The sequence below is a fragment of the Aphis gossypii genome, unplaced genomic scaffold, assembly GCF_020184175.1.
Source record: "Aphis gossypii isolate Hap1 unplaced genomic scaffold, ASM2018417v2 Contig00783, whole genome shotgun sequence".
Classification (NCBI taxonomy): domain Eukaryota; kingdom Metazoa; phylum Arthropoda; class Insecta; order Hemiptera; family Aphididae; genus Aphis; species Aphis gossypii.
Window position 1 is genome coordinate 339 of NW_026083280.1, and position 23,596 is coordinate 23,934.

The following is a 23,596-nucleotide window of genomic DNA, read 5'->3' on the forward strand; positions in this document are numbered from 1 at the left end:
AACAAATGATGGGTTGGTTATTTCAAAATTACATTTAAAACAAATACATTGTCTATATTTACCAGTAATATGACAGTGATCTCTAACTTTAAATAATTCATTTTCTTCAAAAGATAATAAACATATTTTACAAACCTTTGCTATTTGAAATTCTTTTTCCTCCTTTTCAGTCAACGTAATCATTGGTACATTAATTTGATAAATATCATTTATTTTTTTTGAAATATCAATCATATTTTCCATAAAATTTTTTGCCGCATCAATACCTCTATAAATTATTATGTTTGTTGGAATTTTAAACTGTTGCATTAACTTTTCTGTGATAATATTATAGTCAACTTTTACATAAAATGCATAACTCATAATTTCATGTAAATGTGTGATATAAGTTTTACTAGTTTTAGTGAATTCATTTGTCTGTTTAGGTTTTAAAATACATTCAAAGTCAGCATAAATAACAAATGGTATTCTAGAAGTTTTTTTATAACTTTTAAAAAATATGAATTTATTTTCTTTTCCTTCTTCAAACATTATCGGTCTTCCTAATTTATTCTTACTACACATTTTTTTATGTTCAGTTAATCCTGTTTCACCCCAAAGTTTATTTTTACATGGTTTATTTCCAAAAGTTGTAAAACACCTCTTACAAATAATTAATTTAAAACAATTTTTAGTTTTCTGACTTCTAATAAATCTTGAAAAATCTTTAATATAACAATAATGTGATGTTTTATGATTATTGACAAAGAATAAATCAAAATGATTTTTTTCTTCTTTATTATTTATAAATAGAGGGAAAATAGTACCTTTATTATTTAAACTATAAACATTAACTGAAACATTATTTAAACGTTCAAATTTTTTAATTTGATTTATTGGTGTTGGGAAATCAATACATTTAAAATCTAACCCACTCTTTTTTTCAAGAAAATCAAAATATTTTTGGTTAAATCGTGATTTATTAGAACGCTTATCATATTTGGTTAGTATAGAATATTAAAACAGTATTTATCTTTATTTTTAACGTTTATAATAGCCTTTTTTTCTCGTATAAATTTAGGTAAATCTAAATATGTACCTCCTTTTAATGGATTTACTAAATTGATTCTCAACTGTAACCCATCTATTGAAACAAGTGTCCATCCTGAACCTTTAGCAATAAATTCAGATTCTTCAGCTAATATTTTATCAAACTTTATGTTTAACAAACTAGCGAAATCGGATGAATTACATGCTAAAACATTCGAAGTTTTAAAAGCCACATCTTGTTTATCATGTGTTATAAGACGTGTGTAAGTAGCGTCAACGTGTAAATTAAATTTGATCGACGTTTTAATACACGATTGTCTTAACTTTAAAATTAACTCATGTAAAATATAGTTAAAAAATAATTTGTAATCTATATAATTTTCACAGTTCTTAATTATGAAAGTTTTTGAACCTTTTCTAAATCTTTCTATTTCAATAAGTCCACTTCCAATCGTGTGTTCATACGCTGTTTTTTTGTTATTATATTTCTGTTCATAATGAGACTGAAATAATAAAAAAAAAACACATTAAATTTATATATATATATATAAATGTATGTTTTTTTTTTGTTTTACATTTTTTAAAAAAAAAATAATAATAATAAAATTCTTAAATAAACAATGAGTACTTAGTTTTTTTTTTTAAAAAAAAAAAAATCATTTTAGATTCAAACAAAAAGATTCTGTTAATAAATTTAGATCATCCAATAATGTACAATAATCGCTATGCAGATGATAAGCTAACGTCTGTTTTCGAAATCTAACATAACCATAAATCATAATATTTATTAACAAGTAATATTTCATTTCTCAAATTTATTATATTCTCTTTTAAGATTTTTATTTTTTTTATATCTTGTAAAAGTGTTTTAGCTAAGTATTTTTCATGTCTTAATATTTTAATTTTTCTTTTGATTAAAATTATAGTTTTTCTTTGTTCATGTTTACTTTGTACTTCCTTCTCATCATTATCATCGATTTCTTCATCCAATCGATGAATTTCAATTAAGATATGGTTAAGTAAATCCATTTTCTAAAAAAAAACATTTTTTTTTTATGTTTTGGAAAAGCTATTATGAACAAAGTAATACTTCTATATAAGTAGGTGTATAAAAAAAAGAAATAATATAAATCAGGTTAAAAAAAATAGATTTATTTAAACAAATTTATTTATTTATTAAATCTTCTAGTTGATTATTTAAAATTGTGGAACGATAACGTATACGTCTATTACATTTTTCACCAATATAATAAGAAAATTAAACTCATCTAAAACGTCCCTTTTTTCCTTTCTTAACCTATCTATTTCAACTAGATCTATTATTTTTTTTATATAAATTATTAATTTTTTTATTTAAAGCTCTTATATCTATTTTTTTTCTTTCTTCATCTTGATCAACACTTTTTTGGTTTTCTAAAACATTCAAATGTAATCTTCAATCAAAGATCGGAGGTAAACGATTTGAGGAGATTCCATTTTATAATTCTGAAATTATAGGTAAATATTTATTCGTTTATTTTTTTATTTTAAATATAAAAAAGGTAATGTAAAAACTATATCTCATTTACACCACATCTAAAAAAAATAATTTGTACCACTTTTCAAGTTTATAATTCACACCAAATAAAATTTAAAAAAGGGACATTATCTAATCTGTACTTACTAAAATTATAATTTGTAACATTGTTCACATTATTAAAATTATAATTATAATAAAATGTATATATATAAGTAAATTTTTTGTTTAGCAATAATTCATAAAATATATAAAATCAATCATACCATGGCTTAAATATACAAGGTTATTGCACATAGCCTATACTGTTATCAAATAAAATAAAATGGCAGCGTAAGGGTACGGCCTATTATCAATTATTTTTATCACTTAATAATGTAATATTTATAGTTCTATTTATAATTAATCTAATAATATGTACTATGTAGCCATGTAATACCTTTTAGTTTTTACCAGTCTTATAAATCTTACTAATATTATTTTTTTTGAAGTTGGATCAGTCATCACTAGCAAGTAAGATTTATTCGTAAATTATTCCTTATTTACTTTTTTTATTAACTCAACCATGGCTTAAATATATTTACTTAATAGTTAATATAACTTAATATAACTTAATAAGTCATAGTAATAAAGGTGAGTTGAAACTGTATAATAACAGTAATATTATGAGAGATTTATAGAGAACATAATAAAAAAAAAATTATTTTCTACACATACTTCGAACAACTATTTTTTATATTTACCTGTTTTTATATTTCTAAATTATTTAATTTCTATTAGATAAAAATTTAAAACTAAAATCTTTTATTTTTTTTACTTTTAATAGAATTGGTTGGTGATATAAAAATGACTTAGTTACTGGATGATGATTGTAGTTTAGGTATTAGGTTGATTACTTTGTTCAATTTCTTCTTATTCTTCTTAATTTTTTCATAATTTTCTTTATGTTGGGCATTAATAGCACGGACTAAAATAAAAGTTCTTGTACGTATTAAATATACTAAGACCTTTTCTGGTACTGGTAAGTCTCCTTTGAAATAACTTATGACTTTATCAGCTATTTTTGTAATTATTGAATTTTCTTTAGAAAAATATTCACCATGAAATTGTGTAAAAAAATGCTCCATTACCTTGGCAACATCCATCAATTTATTATCAGGAACTGTTAAGTTGCCTCTTGAAGCATAAGCTATCCAACTAGAACTATTCATATCACCATTAGATATCAAGTTTGGATACTTAGCTCTAAAATGATGTGCTACAAATCCAGTGATATATTCTAAGCCTGCCATTGATACAATGTTATTATTGATGTTTTCATCCATGTTTTTTATTTCAAAATCAAATTCATGTTCATCAAATATTAAATCATTGCCATCAAGTATTGCATCAAAACTTGACTGAGTAAGAATAATATCTTTTTCAATTTCATTATTTGTATTTGAAATATTTTTATTTTCCAGAAGTTCAGAGGATAAATTATTTGTCATGATATCATCTTCAGAATTTTTATGCAAACTAAATACTGCTGATGAGTGTTTTCCTAAAATATATTTTTTCAGTCTATATATAAACTCCAATGGTCCTGGATGGTCAAATGAGTGACCCATAGCTCTTAAGTATGAAAATAAATTTTCTAAAATATCTTGATTTAGTCGACGAGTTAATATGTATGATATACCATTAAATCGATCCTGAAAATAGAATAAATTAATATAAATTTAGTGTTTACAAGTTTAAGTACTTATAAGCTTTTTTGTTATTATTATCTATAATTACTATTTTAGTTAGTTAAATTGTATTAAATGTATAGGTACTTAAGTAATATATTATTATTATTATTATTATTGTAGAACATTCAACTGTTAATATGAACAAACTTAGACTAACTGGGAATAAATGAAATATTTTTACTTGTAAGTGTGGCAAAAGTTGTATAAGTGATGCATTGTTTATCAGTATACCATGTTGGAAAGGTAACATTGAACAATGCTTCTTAACACGTAAACACTCTATTGTTGATGACATGTTATTCAATATATTAATTTGTTTCTCAAGATCCTTTCCGAATGCCGGGTGTGGTCCAAATTGGTTGTTAGAATTGTGAATATCAAACCAGTCATTCACCATTTGTATGAATTGGGATGTTATTTTGTAACAATTCTCTGCATCTGTTCCATTGAAGAGGTTATTGTCACCAACAAAAAGTATTGCCTTTGCTGTATTTGATGATAGAACTCTTGCTGCCGCTTTAACATTTTGTCGTTCACTTCCTTTAACATCTAGTAGGGTTTTTGATAGTTTCCATCCTGGTTTCAACTGTGCTGTTTGAATTTCCACTAATTTATCCAAGGGCTTTCTATTTATAATTTGACCATCAGCAAGAGTAAGATCATTATCTAATAAATGGTTTCATATTAGTTTAAGCAAATGTGGTGTATCTGCAAAGCAAAATACTTTGCCACCTAATATACTTGGATGCTCAAAATATGGTTTGGCTGGAGTTATATCTAATTTTTTGTGAAGATATCTATTTTTTGGTCCCATGTCTGACACAAAAGCGACTACTAAAAGTCCAACATCGTTGAGTTTGTTTATTGCGGTATTTAAAATAGCAACGGACATATCGCAATCAAAATCAAAGAAGATTGGTTGCTTCCACTGGCTAAATAATCCACGTGCACACATAACTTGCACATTATTGTGAGGTCCGAGTATTCTTTGTTCTTGGGGTTCATATTCAATCCTGTTATGTAAGTACATTTCATCATATGATATTATTGTAATTTTCTCAAGGTCTGTCATATTTTCAGATTTTCCTTTAATAACAGAAAAAACATCATCAATAAAACCTGGACGCAATGTCATTACTTGTGTTCTTCGACAGAGTGTTGATATTGAAGGCAATGGAAAATTTAATTTTTTAGAGAGATATCTGTACGCTTTTGGACTAACACTTTGAAGGCTGATAGCACTTGAAATATCCTCAGGAGACCACCGAATTTTTTTTTTCCAATCTGGACCCATATGAATTGCTTTCACCTGACCAGGTGAAAAAAAATTTGACAAAACAGAAGCTATTGACTTGGCTCTTAAATCAGATTTATGTTGTACTTCAATAAGCTCATTTTCCAGTTTCTTTTTCTCTTCCTGTACCTTTTGATTATCATTTCTTAATTGTTGGTTAACATTTTCGATTTTTTTTAATTTTGCCTTAAGCTCTTTTAATTTTGTTTCTGGAGTATTGCTGTAAAAATTGACATATGAAAAACATTAATTCAATTTTTTGTACACTTTAACACAATAATCAATAACTAATATTCTATTATTTACTCATGAATTAAATATTACTAATTTAACTAACATACTTCTTAACAATTGTTGGTCTTCCTTTTTGGGTAATCCACATAAACTTTTTCTTAATCGTTTAGTCCGAGGTGTTAACTGTATTTCATCTATATTATATGGCACGGTTAATTGAGGAAAATCATATTTTATAGTACAAGATGGAAATAGTGACTTTCTAGGTGCACATAATTCTGAACTTGATGTGGTATTAATTGAAGTTTTATCGTTACTTGTTCTTAAACTCCTATAATGTAAACAGTTTAGTAAATGTATAAACATTGTTATTAATTGATATTATCTTATTAGTTTACTTTGCCATAGCTAGTAAATGTGGAGAAGTAACACCATTGCGTATGGAAATGTTTTCTATTTTATCAACTGCATCCAAATGTCTACATTAAAATACAATACTATAATAGATTTAAGTGAGAAAAATGTGATTTATATTTTATTATATTTTTACTGTGTTTGTGTCATTAAAGATGAAGACTTGTTAAAATTTGTATCAATAAAAAGTGTAGGAACAGCAATTTTTTTTAATCTTAATCTTTCTCGTTCCACTTCAGATACCAGATACATTTCTTTTTCAAAGTGTACTGAACATATATATCCTATGTTCAAATTAAATGATTTTTGTTACATTACATAAAATGTTTTCATTACTTAACACAATTTACCTTTCCCAACTCCAGTTGCTTCTATCCAATTTGCCTTAAGTATAGGGTCTAAAGGGAAATTATGGAAGGAAATATTTTTATTGGAATAATTGCAATTGTTGCAACCTAAAAGTGTTGTAATTGTAAGTGTTATTATTACAGTAATAATACATTTCTTGTTGTCTACCATTGTAAAATTAATTATAATAAAAGTATAACTAAAAAGTTAAAATAACTATTACCTTTTACAGCACATGTTTTCTTTCCCATTTTTTTTTTTTTATGACAATCAAGAAAATCAAAAAAATATATTAAGTTTGTTGTTTATGCCACTTTTATTAAAATTTATGTCCAAAGAATAATAAAAATAAACTAGTTATAACAATGAGTAATGACGGTGTGTTCATGTAGAATGAGCTTATTAAAGGAAATAAAACAATTTCAAATTGTTTGTTGTGACTAGCAGCATTATGCCAATATATATTAAGAGCATATTTTGTTTTCCAATATTATTCATTAATTCTGTGAATTAGTTATTAATATATTTCTTACAATTGAAATGGACAAGTAAAATTATAATTAAATGAATGTAACAAGTGTTATACACATGAAAATATTTCCGCTAATATATTAGTTTTTATTTCCAATTATTTATTTAAGTGATTGAAATTTATAATTATCTGTCTGATTTAGTGAATACATAGTTTTTATCTAAGTTCTTTGAGTTGTTGACAGAGTTGGTAAAACAATATTTCATTTACAAACGTATCATAATAACATATAACATATTTAACTCATAAATGTAGGAAGTTTATTTCATTATAAATAAATAAACGTAAAATATGACACGTATGATGTATTTATTACAAATGTAAGACAATTTATTACACACAACTTGAGTAATAAGTAAAATATTAATATACAAGACAATTATAACATTATAGGTAGTATACAAACTAAAAAATAATTATTGTTTTATTCGGTTTAGTAAATAGTAATAGCTTAGTATATTAATACTTCATGAATGTTGAATATGTAAACATTTTAAATATGCCGCCATTTCTGATAATACACAGCCAATCAAAACATCACCCCTTACGCTGCCATTTTAATTTCTTAACGTGATAAAATGATATAGTGGGGGTACTATTGCAATAACCTTGTATATTTAAGCCATGAATCATACTTTAATTATAAATAAATGTAAAACAAACTCTATATATATATATATATATTAAATAGGTAAGTAAATTTTTGTTTAGCAATAATTCATAAAATATATAAAATCAATCATACTTTAATTATAAATAAGTAAAACAAACTCTATATATATATATATTAAATAAGTAAATTCTTGTTAAGTATATTATACTATTTTTTTTTTTAAAAAAAATAAAACATAATTTATAATTATTTATATCAACTAAACTCTGAAAGAAAAAGCTAGTAACTATTTTTTGTTTATATATATATATATATATATATTATACCACAGAATATATTCCGTGTACCTACATACCGTACATTTACTATAACTAAGCTAATTATAACAAAAAAATAATAATAACTAAAATTAAGTGTATAAGACGTAACAACACAAAATATTGTTTACGATGTATCTGTGTATATGTGGTTTGGAAAAAAAAAAAATGTGAAGATATAAAATTAAACATATTATTATTATTATAATAAATGACATACTTTTAAATGTTGTACTATACACTAATCTTTTTGAACTATTCAAAATGTTTCGTACTATACTCAATTTTAGGGCTGGTACAAATTACATATTTCATTTCGTTTTTTTTTTAACGTGGTGTAAAAAAAAAAAAAAACTAAAATTTATTTATTTATGTAACGCAAATACATGTTATATTTTTGATACAAATGAACCTATTTGTGGTGTAAATTATGTAAAATACCATTATTAAATGGAATCATTTTTTATAGTAGAAAATTATAATAGTAAATATTTAATTTAAAGCTAGTTAATAGTAGTAAAGTAATAGTACTTACATTTCTGTTAGCGTGGAGATGCTTGAAAAAAAAATATACTGGCTTCTAGTTGTAGTGAACGGTCTTGGTGAAGATGGTTCAGCACGATTCAACGACGAAGTCCACTTTGTCGTATGTGTAAGAAATTTAAAATTAAAGTTATTTATTCACTGAATATAATAAAAGCAAGCTCGATGTATTGTTAAGTATAGAACAATGTCATCGGTCTATGCGTAAGTGAAGCTTAACTTTGTCTAATTCTTAATACTACCACAACCCATTTTATATTAAACTATTTGGGAGTAGTCCCCCAAAAATATACGTGCGTGTCATGGTAAACAGGAAATTCGACTATACGTTTCTATTTCATATTTTACTATAACCAATTATTTAAATACATATTTTTTTAAATATATATATATATATATAAACGATTATTAAAACTATGTTCGTAATCCAATTATTTAATATATTAATATTCATTATTCTAAATCTAACAACTAATATCAGCTCAGGGCAACAGGAATGAAGTAATGTAATATGTCGGATTTCTACATAGTGTTTTTACTGAACTAGCTGTATGTCTAATTCTTAATACTACCACAACCCATTTTATATTAAACTATTTGGGTGTAGCCCTCAAAATATACGTACGTGTCATGATAAACAGGAAATTCGACTATACGTTTCTATTTCATATTTTACTATAACCAATTATTTAAATACATACTTTTTAATCTTTAAAATATATGTGTGTATATATATATATATATAAACGATTATTTAAACTATGTTCGTAATCCAATTATTTAATATATTAATATTCATTATTCTAAATCTAACCAACTAATATCAGCTTAGGGCAACAGGAATGAAGTAATGTAATATGCAGGATTTCTACATATGAACTAGCTGTATGTCTAATTCTTAATACTACCACAACCGCTTTTATATTAAACTATTTGGGCGGCGTAGTCTCCAAAATATACGTACGTTTCTATTTCATGTTTACTATCACCAATTATTTAATTTTAATCTTACCTTGCTAAATTTACGTACCTTGCTAAATTGTATATAACCTTTCAAATCTGACATTGAAATGTAGAAGTCAATTACATTCTTTTAGATACAAATTGCACTTGTTATTACATTCTATTTTTTCGAATTGAAAAGACGTACCTTTCAAATTTTATTCTAGTTAGTGTTTTAGCTGAACTGATTATTTTAAACTTAAGAGGAGGAGTAGAAGTGGTTTATATAATATATATATAAGAGACTCATCGATACAGTATATTCAGTTTACTTCAACAGATTTACAATCTAGACTTTTTTTTTTTAATAAAATTAATTTAATTTTGAAAAAATGTCCTGCTACTCATTTAAAAGCGATGACGAGGAGTCGGTTGTATTTTCCGAAGTAAGTAAAAAAAACATTTATTTTTATTTTTTTTTTTTTTTTTATTATAATATAATATATAATTATTTTAATTAAAAGACATTAAATATTTTATGAAAATTTATTTTGTAAACCGTCATCAGCTTATCGTCTATTTTAATTATAGGATAATATTGCAACAACATCTCAAAAAAAGGTACATCGAAAAGGTTAGCTGTAAAACCGGAGAAGAAACCAGTATCGAAAAAGACGAAAAAGGTGAGTTATATAAATTTATAACATATTACGAAAAAGTAAAAAAATATAATTTAATTATTATTTTATAGAGCACTGCTATTTGTTATACAGACAAAATATTAGATTTAATAACAGATCCAACTATACCAACCGATGCAGAGAACACCTTGAATATAAAAAAGGATGATTGTTCATTAACGGTTAAGACACCTGTAGACAATACGGCTGTAGATTACTGGACTATAGCACATTATAAATGTGCTAAAATTGATAAAGTTGCTCTGCAAGATAGGTAATAATAATAATAATAATAATAATAATATATATATTTAACTAAAGTGAAATATTTATAATAAAAATTTAATTTAACCTAACCTAACTTTTTTAGATGGAAGCATGCTGAATGCTCACTCAAAATATCTTTAACAGGACAGCATCCGGATGATTTAACTACAGCCAAAGAAATGGTGACGCTCATTCAATCTGTTTTCGACAAAATGATGCGACATCCCGCCAAGAAGCTAATCAGACACAAACCAAAAAAAATAAACTTATAAAATGTATGTAATAGGATATGGTGTTGGATTAATTTTATTTAATAAAAAAAATTTTTTTATATTTATATTTATTTTTTATTATTTAGATAAAAAAAAATAATAATAATTCATTTATAGGTTAAAATAAAAATAAAAATAAAAACAAAAAAAAAATAAAAATAAAAATATTGAAAGTTAGTATACAAGTGGTATTATTTCACATTTTTTTTTTTTTTTTTACAAGAACGATAAATTAAAATAAATTAAGAAACTTTTTTTATATTACATCACTAAATCTTGTAATATCATGTTCGACAATGAATTAAAATGAAATTGTAATAACTCGTACATAAATGAACAATCTTCACTTTGTATATTGCTGTAGCTGAAATCATAATTTTGAATATATTGATTTGTAAATTCGTTTCGTTGACAAGATGATGGTAACCCATTTACGTCAGACTTAATTAACGTATAAGCTGTATCAAACGTTTTTTGGTATGATTCCAATTTTTTCTGTTTTTCAACAATATACAAGTCAATACAATGTTGTAATTGTTTCAAACGATGAAGATCAATATGAGATAATGTTATATAATTATCATTAGAATATAAGACTATAGTTGATTGGTTTACATTAACAGAGTAGAAAAAATTATCAGCTATCTTAACACGTTTACAACGAGTATGCAAATTTTCGATAATTGTATTAAAATTGTTTTCGCACATTAACTTACACCACTGATCAAGATCTAACGTTACAACTTTTTTAGTTAATTTACATTCTAATAATATAATAATTGAAATTTGCTTATTAACTAGAAGTCCAACGGTTACACTTTTCTTACTAAAAGGACGAATATCGAACACAGATTTTGATACAACGATTGATGGATTCATATTGATAAAATAAAAAAAAAACAGTAAACAGTATTTTTTTTCTAGAAATATGAATATGATCACTAGACAGCTTAGCTCAAACTAACAAGTTTTGTTTATCCATACATGTTATATACTAAACAAATGTAAGGTTACAAAAGAAAAAAAAGAAAAAAAAAATGTGAACGTATAGTGTCTAGTTGGATAAACAGTAAAGAGTTATTATACTTACCTACCTAATTCGATAGAACCTGAAACATTTTTTAAAAATCATTAACATATTAAATTTAAATTAGACGCGTTATCCCACTAGGCTATACGTTCACGAGGTATTAAATAAGTTATTAACACATTTAAGTTTATTAAATTCGGTTTTTTTTTATTGAAATATAGAAAGTTAAATGAACTAAACAACAGTATCATATGACCTTGATCCACAATCACAATCACAAATATTGATAATCTTACCATATTTTTTTACTACATTTTCAACAAACTGATTTCCTTTTGATAATAATACAAAAACACATTTCGGATTCCATCTTGAATGTTCAATCCATGGATTATCTTCTTTTTCCCAACGATGCAATATAATACCACAGCAAAAACATTCAACAATATCTTTTTTCCCTGAATATATAAAACCGCTTTCAGCTAATGAGTATTTATCTTGAGATGAAGTCAACGGAAATAAATTGAATGTTTTCAATCTTGATATAAATGTAGTGAATTCTGGATATGTAGGATATGCATTGTTTCGTACTAACGAAACAAGTGAACAAAAACTGTTGTTAATTTGTTGAAAATTCATTTTTTATAAAAAAAAAAATAAAAAACCTTAAATGAATTAAACTTGATTAAAACTAACAGAACCTGATTGAACGATGGTTGAATATTAACTGAACTGTCTGAACTGAAATGAATTCAATAAAACGACTTTTATCTATAATTTATTAAAAAAAAAAAAATGAAATTATTGTGTAACCTGAATGTTTAACTTACAAGGGAAATAAATAGTGTTGAAGTGTGTATACACTGTTTAAACTTTATGTGTAACAGGGGAAAAAATAATTGGTTAAAGGCGGAAACTATATCTTAAATTTTAAAAATCTCCGCAGTCAAAAGTGCGCAGAACATACATTATGGTTTTTGAGAATCAGTGTTTTTTACTAGTACAGCGGAGAAAAAAAAAGTTTGAGGGGGAAAATCCCCCTTAAAATTTTACAATCTCCGCAGTCAAAAGTGCGCAGAACATACATTATGGTTTTTGAAAATCAGTGTTTTTTTACTGGTACAGCGGAGAAAAAAAAGTTTGAGGGGGAAAATCCACCTAAAAATTTTAAAATCACCGCAGTCTGGTAGAGCGGAGAAAAAAAAAGTTTGAGGGGAAAAATCCCCCTTAAAAATTTGCAATCTCCGCAGTCAAAAGTGCGCAGAACATACAAATGTATACTACTAAACAGGAAATCAATTATGTCATTTTTCACCTACAAAGAAAATTATTGTCGACAAACTTCGAAGGACCAAATTTAACTTGCAAAAGAGGTATAATCGAGCCAAAACAAAAATTACTGATTTGAAATTAAAATTAAGTAAAATTCAAATTAATATGGCTAAAATGAGTGATGAATGTATTGAAAAGAAAATAAACCAGTGTAAAAATATGACTGAATCACAAAAAATACTTTTGAGGGAGTGCTTTGCCGCCAGTAGAGTAAAGAATGCAAAAAGCCGTCGATATTCTGAGGATTGGATGATGCTGTGCTTACTATTTAATACAAGATCTCCAGCGGCTTATAAATATCCACGCAATAGTTCACTCCTACCTTTACCACATCCAAAAAGTGTGAGAAATCATCTGTCATTAGTGAAAACTATTTGTGAATTTGACCAAGATTTTCTAAGATTATTAGCAAAAAAGGTTGAACTTATGACAGAGCAAGAAAAACATGGTGTACTTATTTTTGATGCTGTAAATCTCAGGAAAAGTTTACATGTAAATACATCAAATTTAACATATTCTGGTTTAGAGGACTATGGTGAGGATGTACCTGGAAGTAACCATAAAGAACATGCAGATCATGCATTGGTTTTTATGTTCCAGTCTTTAGGCTCAAGTTTCTACCAAACAATTGGATGTTTCGCATCTAAAAGTGAAGTTAAAGGTTAATTTATTAAATATTTTCTCAAACCTTACTATAACTTTATCATAAAATTTAATTGTAAAATTCTTTTTATAGGTATCATTATAGCACAACTAGTGTTAAAAGCTATATCACTTCTGCATAACATTGGTATTTCAGTAGAAGGAATTGTGTGCGATGGAGCTACCACAAACCGGAAAATGTGGTCTGAACTTGGCATTAATGGTTCTCAAAATGAAATGAAAAACTATTTTGAACACCCTTCAATACCAAACAAAAAAGTTTATGCATTTTCTGATTTTATTCACCTGTTTAAATGTGTCCGCAATCGCCTTTATAATAATAAAAGTTTAAGAGTAAGATATTTTTATAGTTATGTATTTAATTGTTTTAATTTACAATAAATAATTATAACTTGTCACTATTTCTAAAATTTCAAAGTTGTGATTTTACTATATTAACTTTACTGTAGCTTCATCCAGATTCTGATAACATTGCTTGGGGGTACTTTAATGAAGTATATCTAGAAGATGTCAAACACCCAGCTAACTTGAGAATTGTTCCAAGAATAACAACACTAACAACAACCTAACCTAACATTTGGAACTTACATCAATGACAAAGATGAGAGTCCGGCTGTGCACACAGGTATGTATAAACATTTTTTTAATTACATTTTTATTTTATGATAATTTATGCAGGTATTTAGCATGAGTATGGCTAAAGCGATGAAGTACTATTCGAGTAAAGGGTGTTTAATGTTAAAGGGATCAGATGAAACCGCCAAATTCACTGAATTTTGGAATAATCTTTTTGATAATTTTAATAGAAACCTGCCTAGGCAAGGGATTAAATCAGATGACAGTCAATCATTTCAAGTAATACTTAATATTTTTATTTCTTAATTTTATAAAAATTAACCTATTAATATAATGATTTAAATATATTTACTCAGAGTTTCCAAGATGCATTAAATTATTTAAATTGTTGGGAAAATGAAATGCTAGCAGGTAATATTAAACAAGAAGAATTTTTGACAAACCAAACTGCCGAAGGATTAAGAGTTACATTAAACTCTACAATTGATTTGTCAAAGTATTTGTTAGAGAAGTGTGGTTATGACTATGTTCTTACTGGGAAAATGTGTCAAGATCCTCTAGAAGTAAGTATACCTATATAAAATCCCAATATGAATGCTCATACTATGAAGTAAAATATTATGAAATACTTAAATGTTTTATCAATAAGTAATTATAATTTATACAACCAACACAATTTTGTACAATGTTCTTGTTTCAGGAATTGTTTGGTGTAATCAGACAAGCTTTAGGTCCCAACGATCACCCAACTACACCAACGTTTCTACACTTATATAAAATACTTTCTGTATATTCGGTCTTAAAACCACCAAAATATGGCAATTGTTCTGTTACTAACTCAGATGCTCCCTCTTTGTCTTTAACTGATTTGCATGAAATATTCCATGACAAACACAATCAAAGAGAAGAGAAAATTAATAAACTAAAAAATAAATTGGATTAACTAATTCAAGATGGGCTATGGGAGCCGTCAGACATCCTTCCAAATTGCAATTACAATGAAGAGTGTAATATGAGAGATTGTATAGTTTATTATGTGTGTGGGTACGTCACAAGAAAACTTTTACGCTTTAAAAAATGTCCAAAGTGCATAAGCTTTTTTAAAAATAATGATGCTTATCATCCTGCTGCTGAACTTATTACGCTAAAGTCTAGAGGACAATTAGTTTACCCTAATACACATTTATATGAACTATTAAGCAAAGTTGAACATTCTTTTTCCTTATACTGTCACGATTACAATGTGTTTGATAAAGTTATTGATGATATTACTGAAATTGATTTTAATTTTAAGTACCCATGTGAGGAGCATGTAATTGAAATTACCACAGAAATTGTTGTATATTATATCCAGATGCGATTAAGACAATTTTCATTCCAAGAAAATCTTAAAATGAAAAAAATATTTAGAGAGAAAAAAAAAGTGTCAAAGTTGTATAATACATAGTTAACAATTAAGTAACTTAAAATTTCATTATCTAACTATAATATCAATTTTCAATATTTTTAATGATTTCTTATTTGTATTTATATGTGATAAAATATGATGTATTTATATTTTAAATATTTATTTTCAATATTAATCATTATCAAAAATTAATACATAGTATAACAGTGCTTATTAACAAGTTGCTTGTATAATAATGTCTTTCAAATTTGCATGCTGCTTTTTCAATTCTTTTTAATTCATGAGTTTTATTTTATTTTTTTTTTCATTATCTTACAGGCTACAAGAATCAATAATTATTCCTGTCACATAACAACAGGAGTGTTTTGTGATAATATTCAATGAGAGTGATTTGATTTTTTTCTTTGTGTTTAGAAATTTGTACTTTGTAGGCTCAATATCCAAACAATACAGTTGTCTTGAGAACCTAACCATATAAGACAAGAACATTGTCAGATTATAAAAAAAATACAATTAACATTATTCTATATTTATAATTAGTTAAATTACAGAGGTAAAACTGTACTACACTTACAACTAATTCACAGTGGAGAAGCAATGTACCATATACATTTGTTTAATTTTCCATAAAATAATCTTGTATTTTATAACTAAATGCAATTTTTGATGATTTTTTAGTTTTTTTAGTTTTATGATGCCTTTACTTGTGGTTTACTTTATAGTAAAAATATATTCTTGTGGTTAACGTGCTACAATGTGTTACTGGGGGGGGGGGGGTTGTGAGTCAATTGTTGGGAGGGTTGCGAGAAGTTTATTTAATTATACAGATTGTAGAAACTGTATCTTTTTTTAATAGCATCCGGATCCGGGTTGGAAACAACTAGCGCTTTTAGTTCACGTGTCCGCCGTCTATGACCACACGTAACTGCACGAGCTCCAACCTGTGTACATAACCGTGGTATCGGGATAGTAAGAGCACCAATAATTATAGTGCACTAATGATGCATTTGAGATGTTATGCACATTCTCAAATTCGTGTCCGAATTTGCAACAACAACTACAAGGACACCTGGTTTCACTCAGAAGGCGACAACACGACGTAAACAAAAGACGCACCACAATATATAAGGGAGCCCGAAGACCAGCAACGGCAGATGTACCAAAGCTATCAACAACTGAGCACTTTCACGACACTCAGCCACTTATTTTGTTTGTTACATGTATTTTATTTATATGCAATAAAGACATATTTCGTTATTAATTGTAACTTTCATTCAAATTAACCATTTGGATTCAAATCTGATACTGGCACGCAACAGTATAATGAATCATATCATGATGGAAGCTAATATAAATGCTTTAGGATGTGAAGAACATGCTCGAGAAATTACTCAAAGCATAATAATATTTTATACTCAATGCCGAATGCACTTTGCGTGCAATGAAGCTAATTCAATGAGACAAAAAAACAAAAAACAAAAAAATTTATCATAACAATCAAAGTTGTAACTACTTATTTAATATTATATAATAGCTTATTTGTATGTATATTATTTTTTATATTATACCTAGATACTAACAATATTATTATTTAATACTTACCTTATATTGATAGCTCTTTATAAGGTGAGTATTAAAGTAGAAGTAAATATAATAAAGTAGGTATATATAAATAGTTTTGAGTTTCTTGCAAAATATAGAAATTATTACCTTTGTAATGAATTTTATACTGTTAAATGCAATATTGCTATACTTTCCAACTGTCGACATCTAGGCAGTTGAATAAAATGTTTCATATACCATTATATATGTATAGGCACACACAGGTATTTTTCATCTTAAATAAAATATTTATTTATTTATACACTACGATTTAATGAAAATAATGCATTATTGCATAGTGGTTATAATGCTAAATTAATGAAATATTGAATAACAACCGGCCTTTAATACTTGTGGTGCCCCCTGTGGATATTATTTAAACTAAAAAATTGCCGTCGAAAAATAAGCCACTATTTTTCTTCCAATCAAGTCGAGTGTTATCACCTTCTCTTCTCTACATCGTGTTTTGAACACGATTGGATCTGCGCCGGGACAAATCCCAACGTTCCAAATGCTTATCACGCATGCGCTAGGATCAAGCATTTTAACAACATAATTTCTTATCAAATATCAATGATTATATAAATAATAATTCATTACACAACTTAATTCAATATTCGACATTCATATTTCGTCAATAAATAATAATAAATAAATATTGCATTATAATATACAAAAATACAAAAAATAATGATATAATATATTATATAAATACCTAATAATAATAAGTAATGGTCATTGGTCATTGGTCAATATTCTCATTTATGAAAACTATAAGGAAGTATGATTAAACTTGTCTTCACTTACAATTAATACATCATCATTTTTATTTAGTAACTAGCTGACCCGACACGGCGTTGCCCGTGTATTACTTTCTTTTTTTGCATTTTCGTATGTCGTGTATTAGTTTTTAATTTAATTGTATGGATAGTGCCAATATCACGTCAAATTCTCAATTTAATTTTGTGTGTGTGGGTGTGTTAAAGATTCATTGAAAACATACATTTATAGGCCTTGAATATTATTATATTTTTTTATTATTATTATTAGCACCTCCTTATATACTACATTGGTTGTTTTTCCACTTGTGGCAAAAATGACTAAATGTAAATGTCATACATAGAGCACCTTACGTCACCAAATAATTTTTCTTTAGTCAAGAGTGCCATTAATTTCTTTACTTTAATATGAAATACTCTCGCTATAATGTCATGACGATCGTCCAGCTTTTGTCCTAAAAACAGTACATCTATGATGTCTTTCCAAGTAGGGTTACATGTAAATGTGATGAATAGATCAGGGCGACCATGTACGCGGACATATGTCATGACATCTTGAGTTCGTTCATGTATATACCTAGGTCCGCCCGTAAATGATGAAGGAAGTACTATGATTTGACCTAGATTAGTTGCATTAACATCATTACTCCCCACATTATCTTTGAGATGAATATAGTTCTCAGCTCTAAGCTGTTTCTGATGATTCCTAATACAATTCAACCTTTCAGTTTCAATTTTTGCGTATAATTCGACCAAAAATTGACTGAAGAGGGAACGGAAGTATACAATATGGTTAACTTCATCTTGCCTAATCATAATTCGGTAAGCATAAAAGGATGCCGCAGAAACTTTTTTTTCAAGAGGCAATTTCGTAGTGGGATTACACAATGGTATGTCAATAGAGTATCCGTCCTCGCCATGGCAAAACATAAGTGGATACTGCAGAGCGTCGTATGCTCGATGAATTTCACTGATACGCTGTAGTTTATTATCGTGACTTTGAAGTACAATGTCTCTATTTTCAAATTGTTGACTTCCAATTATCAGAGCTATTTCATTTTGTGTTGGTGCGTTAAAGCGACCAACATGAGCATTATTTGGTTTTCTGTTTTCACGGATGACCACTTTAAATTCTTTACAGTTCTTTTGCACCGCATTAATCGTGGTCTTAAATTGTTTGACATAACTGTTTTTTTCCTGGAGTATGCTTGCAATTGTTTGACCAACCCTGGTTTGACGTCTGTAAAATTGGCGCACCTAGTGCGAACTTCCCTCTCATCCTCTCCTACAAAATATATTTGTGAAAATTGGGCATTCTGATCAGGTTTATGCATGAGATTTCCTACCAAATGGTACACCTGTCCTTGAACTTTGAAGGTAGGCATAAATCCTTCTGTTACAATTTTTTTATCCCCAAATGATGTCATTTTAAAACACCCATTGTATTTTCGTATAAGGTCCATAAAATGATTATGATGGGGGTGTCTGTCCATAAGCAGGCTGTTGAGAGGTTCCGCAAATGTTCAAAAGATGGAAGCTGCACTTTTCCATTATTGCAGCACATTCCGGGGGTTTCTTCTTTCCATTTTAGAGCATTGCAGTATTCGCACTTGTGGTTCATAGAACCAAGAGCTATAGTTTTTTCTGCCTCATAAGCCAGGTCAGGATTGTCAATGGTGGGGGGTGAGTAAGGCCGACGGAGTTGTAGGCAGCACGTATTCACCATTTCGCGTTATCTTTGTACTTTGACCGTCTACCGCCCGTACTTATTGTGTGTTGCAATCGCGAGTCGCCGATAACTTTGCCTATATGTATATAGATTAATTACACTCTGTATACACTTTACAGTGTATCAACACACTGAACAGCGATTAACAATTTGAAAAAAATACATATATATATAGCTATATAAAATGTATACAAATTTTAAAAAAATAACTAAATGTAAATGTATCAACACATAAATCAGGTTGTTATAGCAACTATTTATAAACAAAAAACAAAAAAGGAACCTCTGTACAAAATTTTAATTAGCTGTAATAATAAAGTGATAAATGTGTTAACACATAAATCAAGTTGTTATAGCAACCATTTATAAACAAAAATTAAAAACAAAATTTCCATCGTAAATCTCAAAATCCCCGTTTTAGCAACCCTTTAAAATGCGAATTTTGAAAAATCTTTTCTTAGTGCGCCTATACGTTGCTTAAGGAACCTCTGTACAAAATTTGAAGTCCCTATACCCAGCGGTTTGGTCTGGGCGTTGATGAGTGAATCGGGGAGATCTCCTATATGTATATAGATTATGTATATATATATTTATATTTTTATCTACTAGAGGGCGCCACCGATGTAACTCAGTTTTTGTCTCTAAATCTATAACTCACAGGAGTTAGGTCCATAATTTATGCTATAAACCCACTCCCCGACATTCTCTTTAATTTAAAAAAAATTGCACGACGATTGAATAAGTAGTTTCGGAGATTAGCCCGGACAAAAAAAAGCGACTTAATTTTATAAAGTAGTATAGAAGATGTTCTAATAATATTTTCTTCTACTGAAATCATATTTATATTTTCAGAAGTTTTTACTTTTTTATTGTTCTTAAAACGTACTTGAGATTCTATTTTTCTTTTATTACTAATATCAGTTTTCTTAAAATTTGTGTCTTCATTTTTGGAAAGTAAAGTTAATATTTTATCACAATATTTCATAACACTATTTTCATCATTTTCATCAGATTTATTGTACATACCAATCATCATATCCATCTTGCTTCTTATTTGAAAACTTTTTTCTGATTCATTCTTTAATTCAAAAGAATTTAATTGGTTATCTATGACTAAATTATTTTTAAACACTATTGGAGAAGTTATGGATGTATGATTTGGTATATTTTTTGATATTAATTTAATATCTCTAGCGCATGCATGTATGTGCTTACAAATGTTCAAGTATATAACATTGTCCTTACAAGTACATTTGTATGTATGGATACAAATTTGGCATACATTACAGCGTAGTACACAATTATTACAAGTTGCAACTGTTTTCTCTACTTTGTATGTAATAGTTTTAAATTTTTCAGATGTAACTATCCAGCAGTCTTCAATATTTTCAATCATACTAGATAATTTGTATTAACTTTGAAGATCTTTTTTGTTTAGACATTTTGATCATCCTTTCAAAACTCTTGTCACGTACTAATGCCATTAAAGCATAAATAGCCAAGTCCAATCTCTTACACTGTTTTCCGTCAAGGTAAGAATGTTTAATTATTTTGTGTAATGCTTCTAAATACATATTAGTGTTAATTCCACAGTGTTTTCTGTTGAAATAAGCCCATTTTTCTACTCTTGTTGAATAATTGTGTACAAAATATTTACCAAATTCAACTGTATCTGGATCATTTAAGAGTTGTGATGTTACTTGAGATATTTCGATACCAAATGTATTCTTCATCTGTTTCATGCAATAATGTTTTTATAGTTTTATAAACAAGATTTTTTTTTTCATTGGTACGTATTTTGCATAAGTTTTTAAACCAATTCCTTAAGACATGCCATGTGCATAATAACTGCTTTTGAACTGGCCCCATCACACTACTCCATGCATTATAAAATGCTTGTTCGTCATCAGACATAAAAATATATGGATTGATTTTACCAACAACATTTTTAATGTATTGGAAAAAATGTTTGTATGTTTTAGTATCTGATTTATTGAAAAAGCAGAAAGCAACTGGATATCCATTTCCATATTCATCAATGACAACAATTGTATATAGTTGAAAATGATAACTATTTAAACCATGGGTACCATCAATACATATTTTATCATGACCAAACTGTACAAGCATTTCTGATTGATATTGTGTCATTATAATCAAACAAAAATCATTTTCTGTAAAATGTGGGACATGTGGATCTTTTCCTCCTTGGGGTTTAAAGTATAAAATTGCACTATGATCACCTTTACCTTTTATTCTTCGATCTACCCATAATTTTACGCTTACAGCATCATTTTCATGATGCTTCGTAGAGTATGTTATATTAAAATCTCTTCTAATATTATGTAAATCTTTTTTTTCTAAAAGATGTATGCGTTGTATTTCTGTTCCAGTTGCAGAATCACGGACATCATTTAATATCCTCTGTACTGGTACACCCATGGATAATTTACCTAGAAGTAGTGTTATAATGTAAAATGTAAGTAGCTTAATGATAATAATGTAAATTGATATGTATGTAAATTATTTAGGTACCAGCTAATTGGGATCTGTCATTTTTATGCAATCTCAGCTTTCCTATTTCGTTGGCGTGCCATAGATGAGTACTGTAGTATTGTACATTTATATTACTTTCTTTTTTATGTAAGCGTATACGTGATGGGCAAACACATCCAATTTTTATACTTGCCTTTGATTCTCCCTTTATAAATAACATACAAATTTACAATACCACAACTATGTATATTATGTAAATTAATAAATTAAAATGTATAATATACAACTTTTACCTTGCTTGAAAGACGTGGATTATAAGATCTATGACAATCAAAATATATATATTCTACTCTATCGGGCTGTTTTTTTGATGTAATAACATATTGACTACTACTTTTGTCTTCTATTTGTTTTTTCCATTCATCAAATTCTAAACATAATATATTATTAATAATTATTTCAAAACTGATAAGTGTGACCAAGTATGAAGTATCTATCTTAAGTTAAATTAAAACATATTCCTAACTTTTTTTAAACAATTTTAAAATTTACCTTCCATAGTATTAAAGTTGATTGATTCTACTTTCATAGTCTGATTATGGTCAGTTTGTAAGTGGCTTATGAGCAATTTGAAAGTTTTTAGCTTTATATTACAATTGTCAAATTGGCATATGATGTTTGTATGCAGTTAACTGCTATTCATATGGAGATCAATGTGTTTAGCTAGTTTTTTTTTTTAAATTAAAAGTTTCATTGCAGTAATTACATTTGTAACATACTTTGTCTATAACCTATGGTGAAAAAATATTAATCAGTATACATTTTCTGATTTTCAGTATGATGGTTTTTTTTGTGTAAATGACAAAATTATATTAAATACCTCAGATAAAATATCCAAATGTTTTTTCTTCGTATGCTTATTTAAATTAGACATTGTTGAATAATCCTTTTTGCATATTTCACATTTAACGGACATTTTAAAAATAACTTTTTGTTACAGTTAAAACAGTTTCAAGAAATCAAACACTCATAACCACAAAAAAAAAATATGATGAACAGTAGACTGATGAAAACAGATTATTTAACATTTCCAATACCAAGTTATGTGTATAAATAGTTGTATAAATGTATTATCTGTTAGATATATAATAACTTAGATAAATAATACGGATATTATATATTTTATTACCTATCTGTTGATATTTAATATCATATACTTATCTTATTGTATCTCAATGCTTATTATT

The 23,596-nt window shown here is 27.1% G+C and overlaps 1 protein-coding gene and 1 long non-coding RNA gene across 6 annotated transcripts; one reads left to right on the forward strand and one right to left on the reverse strand.

Annotated features, from left to right (window-relative positions):
* Positions 1 to 9,833: 9,833 nt before the first annotated feature.
* Positions 9,834 to 10,757, forward strand: LOC126555292 (uncharacterized). Its single transcript, XR_007606803.1, has 4 exons — positions 9,834 to 9,961; positions 10,107 to 10,198; positions 10,267 to 10,469; positions 10,566 to 10,757. It is a non-coding gene; the product is annotated as an uncharacterized LOC126555292 (long non-coding RNA).
* Positions 10,758 to 10,948: 191 nt separating this feature from the next.
* On the reverse strand, positions 10,949 to 12,438 carry LOC126555291 (death-associated inhibitor of apoptosis 1-like). 5 transcript variants are annotated; one of them, XM_050210231.1, is made up of 3 exons: positions 12,061 to 12,438; positions 11,829 to 11,843; positions 10,949 to 11,098 (listed from the first exon to the last, which is right to left on the reverse strand). In XM_050210231.1, the coding sequence occupies exons 1-3, from the start codon at positions 12,401 to 12,403 to the stop codon at positions 11,019 to 11,021; spliced, it is 438 nt and encodes a 145-aa protein (XP_050066188.1). In that variant the 5' UTR covers positions 12,404 to 12,438; the 3' UTR covers positions 10,949 to 11,018. The 5 variants fall into 5 exon arrangements, with proteins under 5 accessions (XP_050066188.1, XP_050066187.1, XP_050066189.1 ...); XM_050210230.1 differs by having other exon boundaries at positions 11,825 to 11,843; XM_050210233.1 differs by having other exon boundaries at positions 10,963 to 11,229; positions 11,825 to 11,843.
* Between the last annotated feature and the right edge of the window lie 11,158 nt (positions 12,439 to 23,596).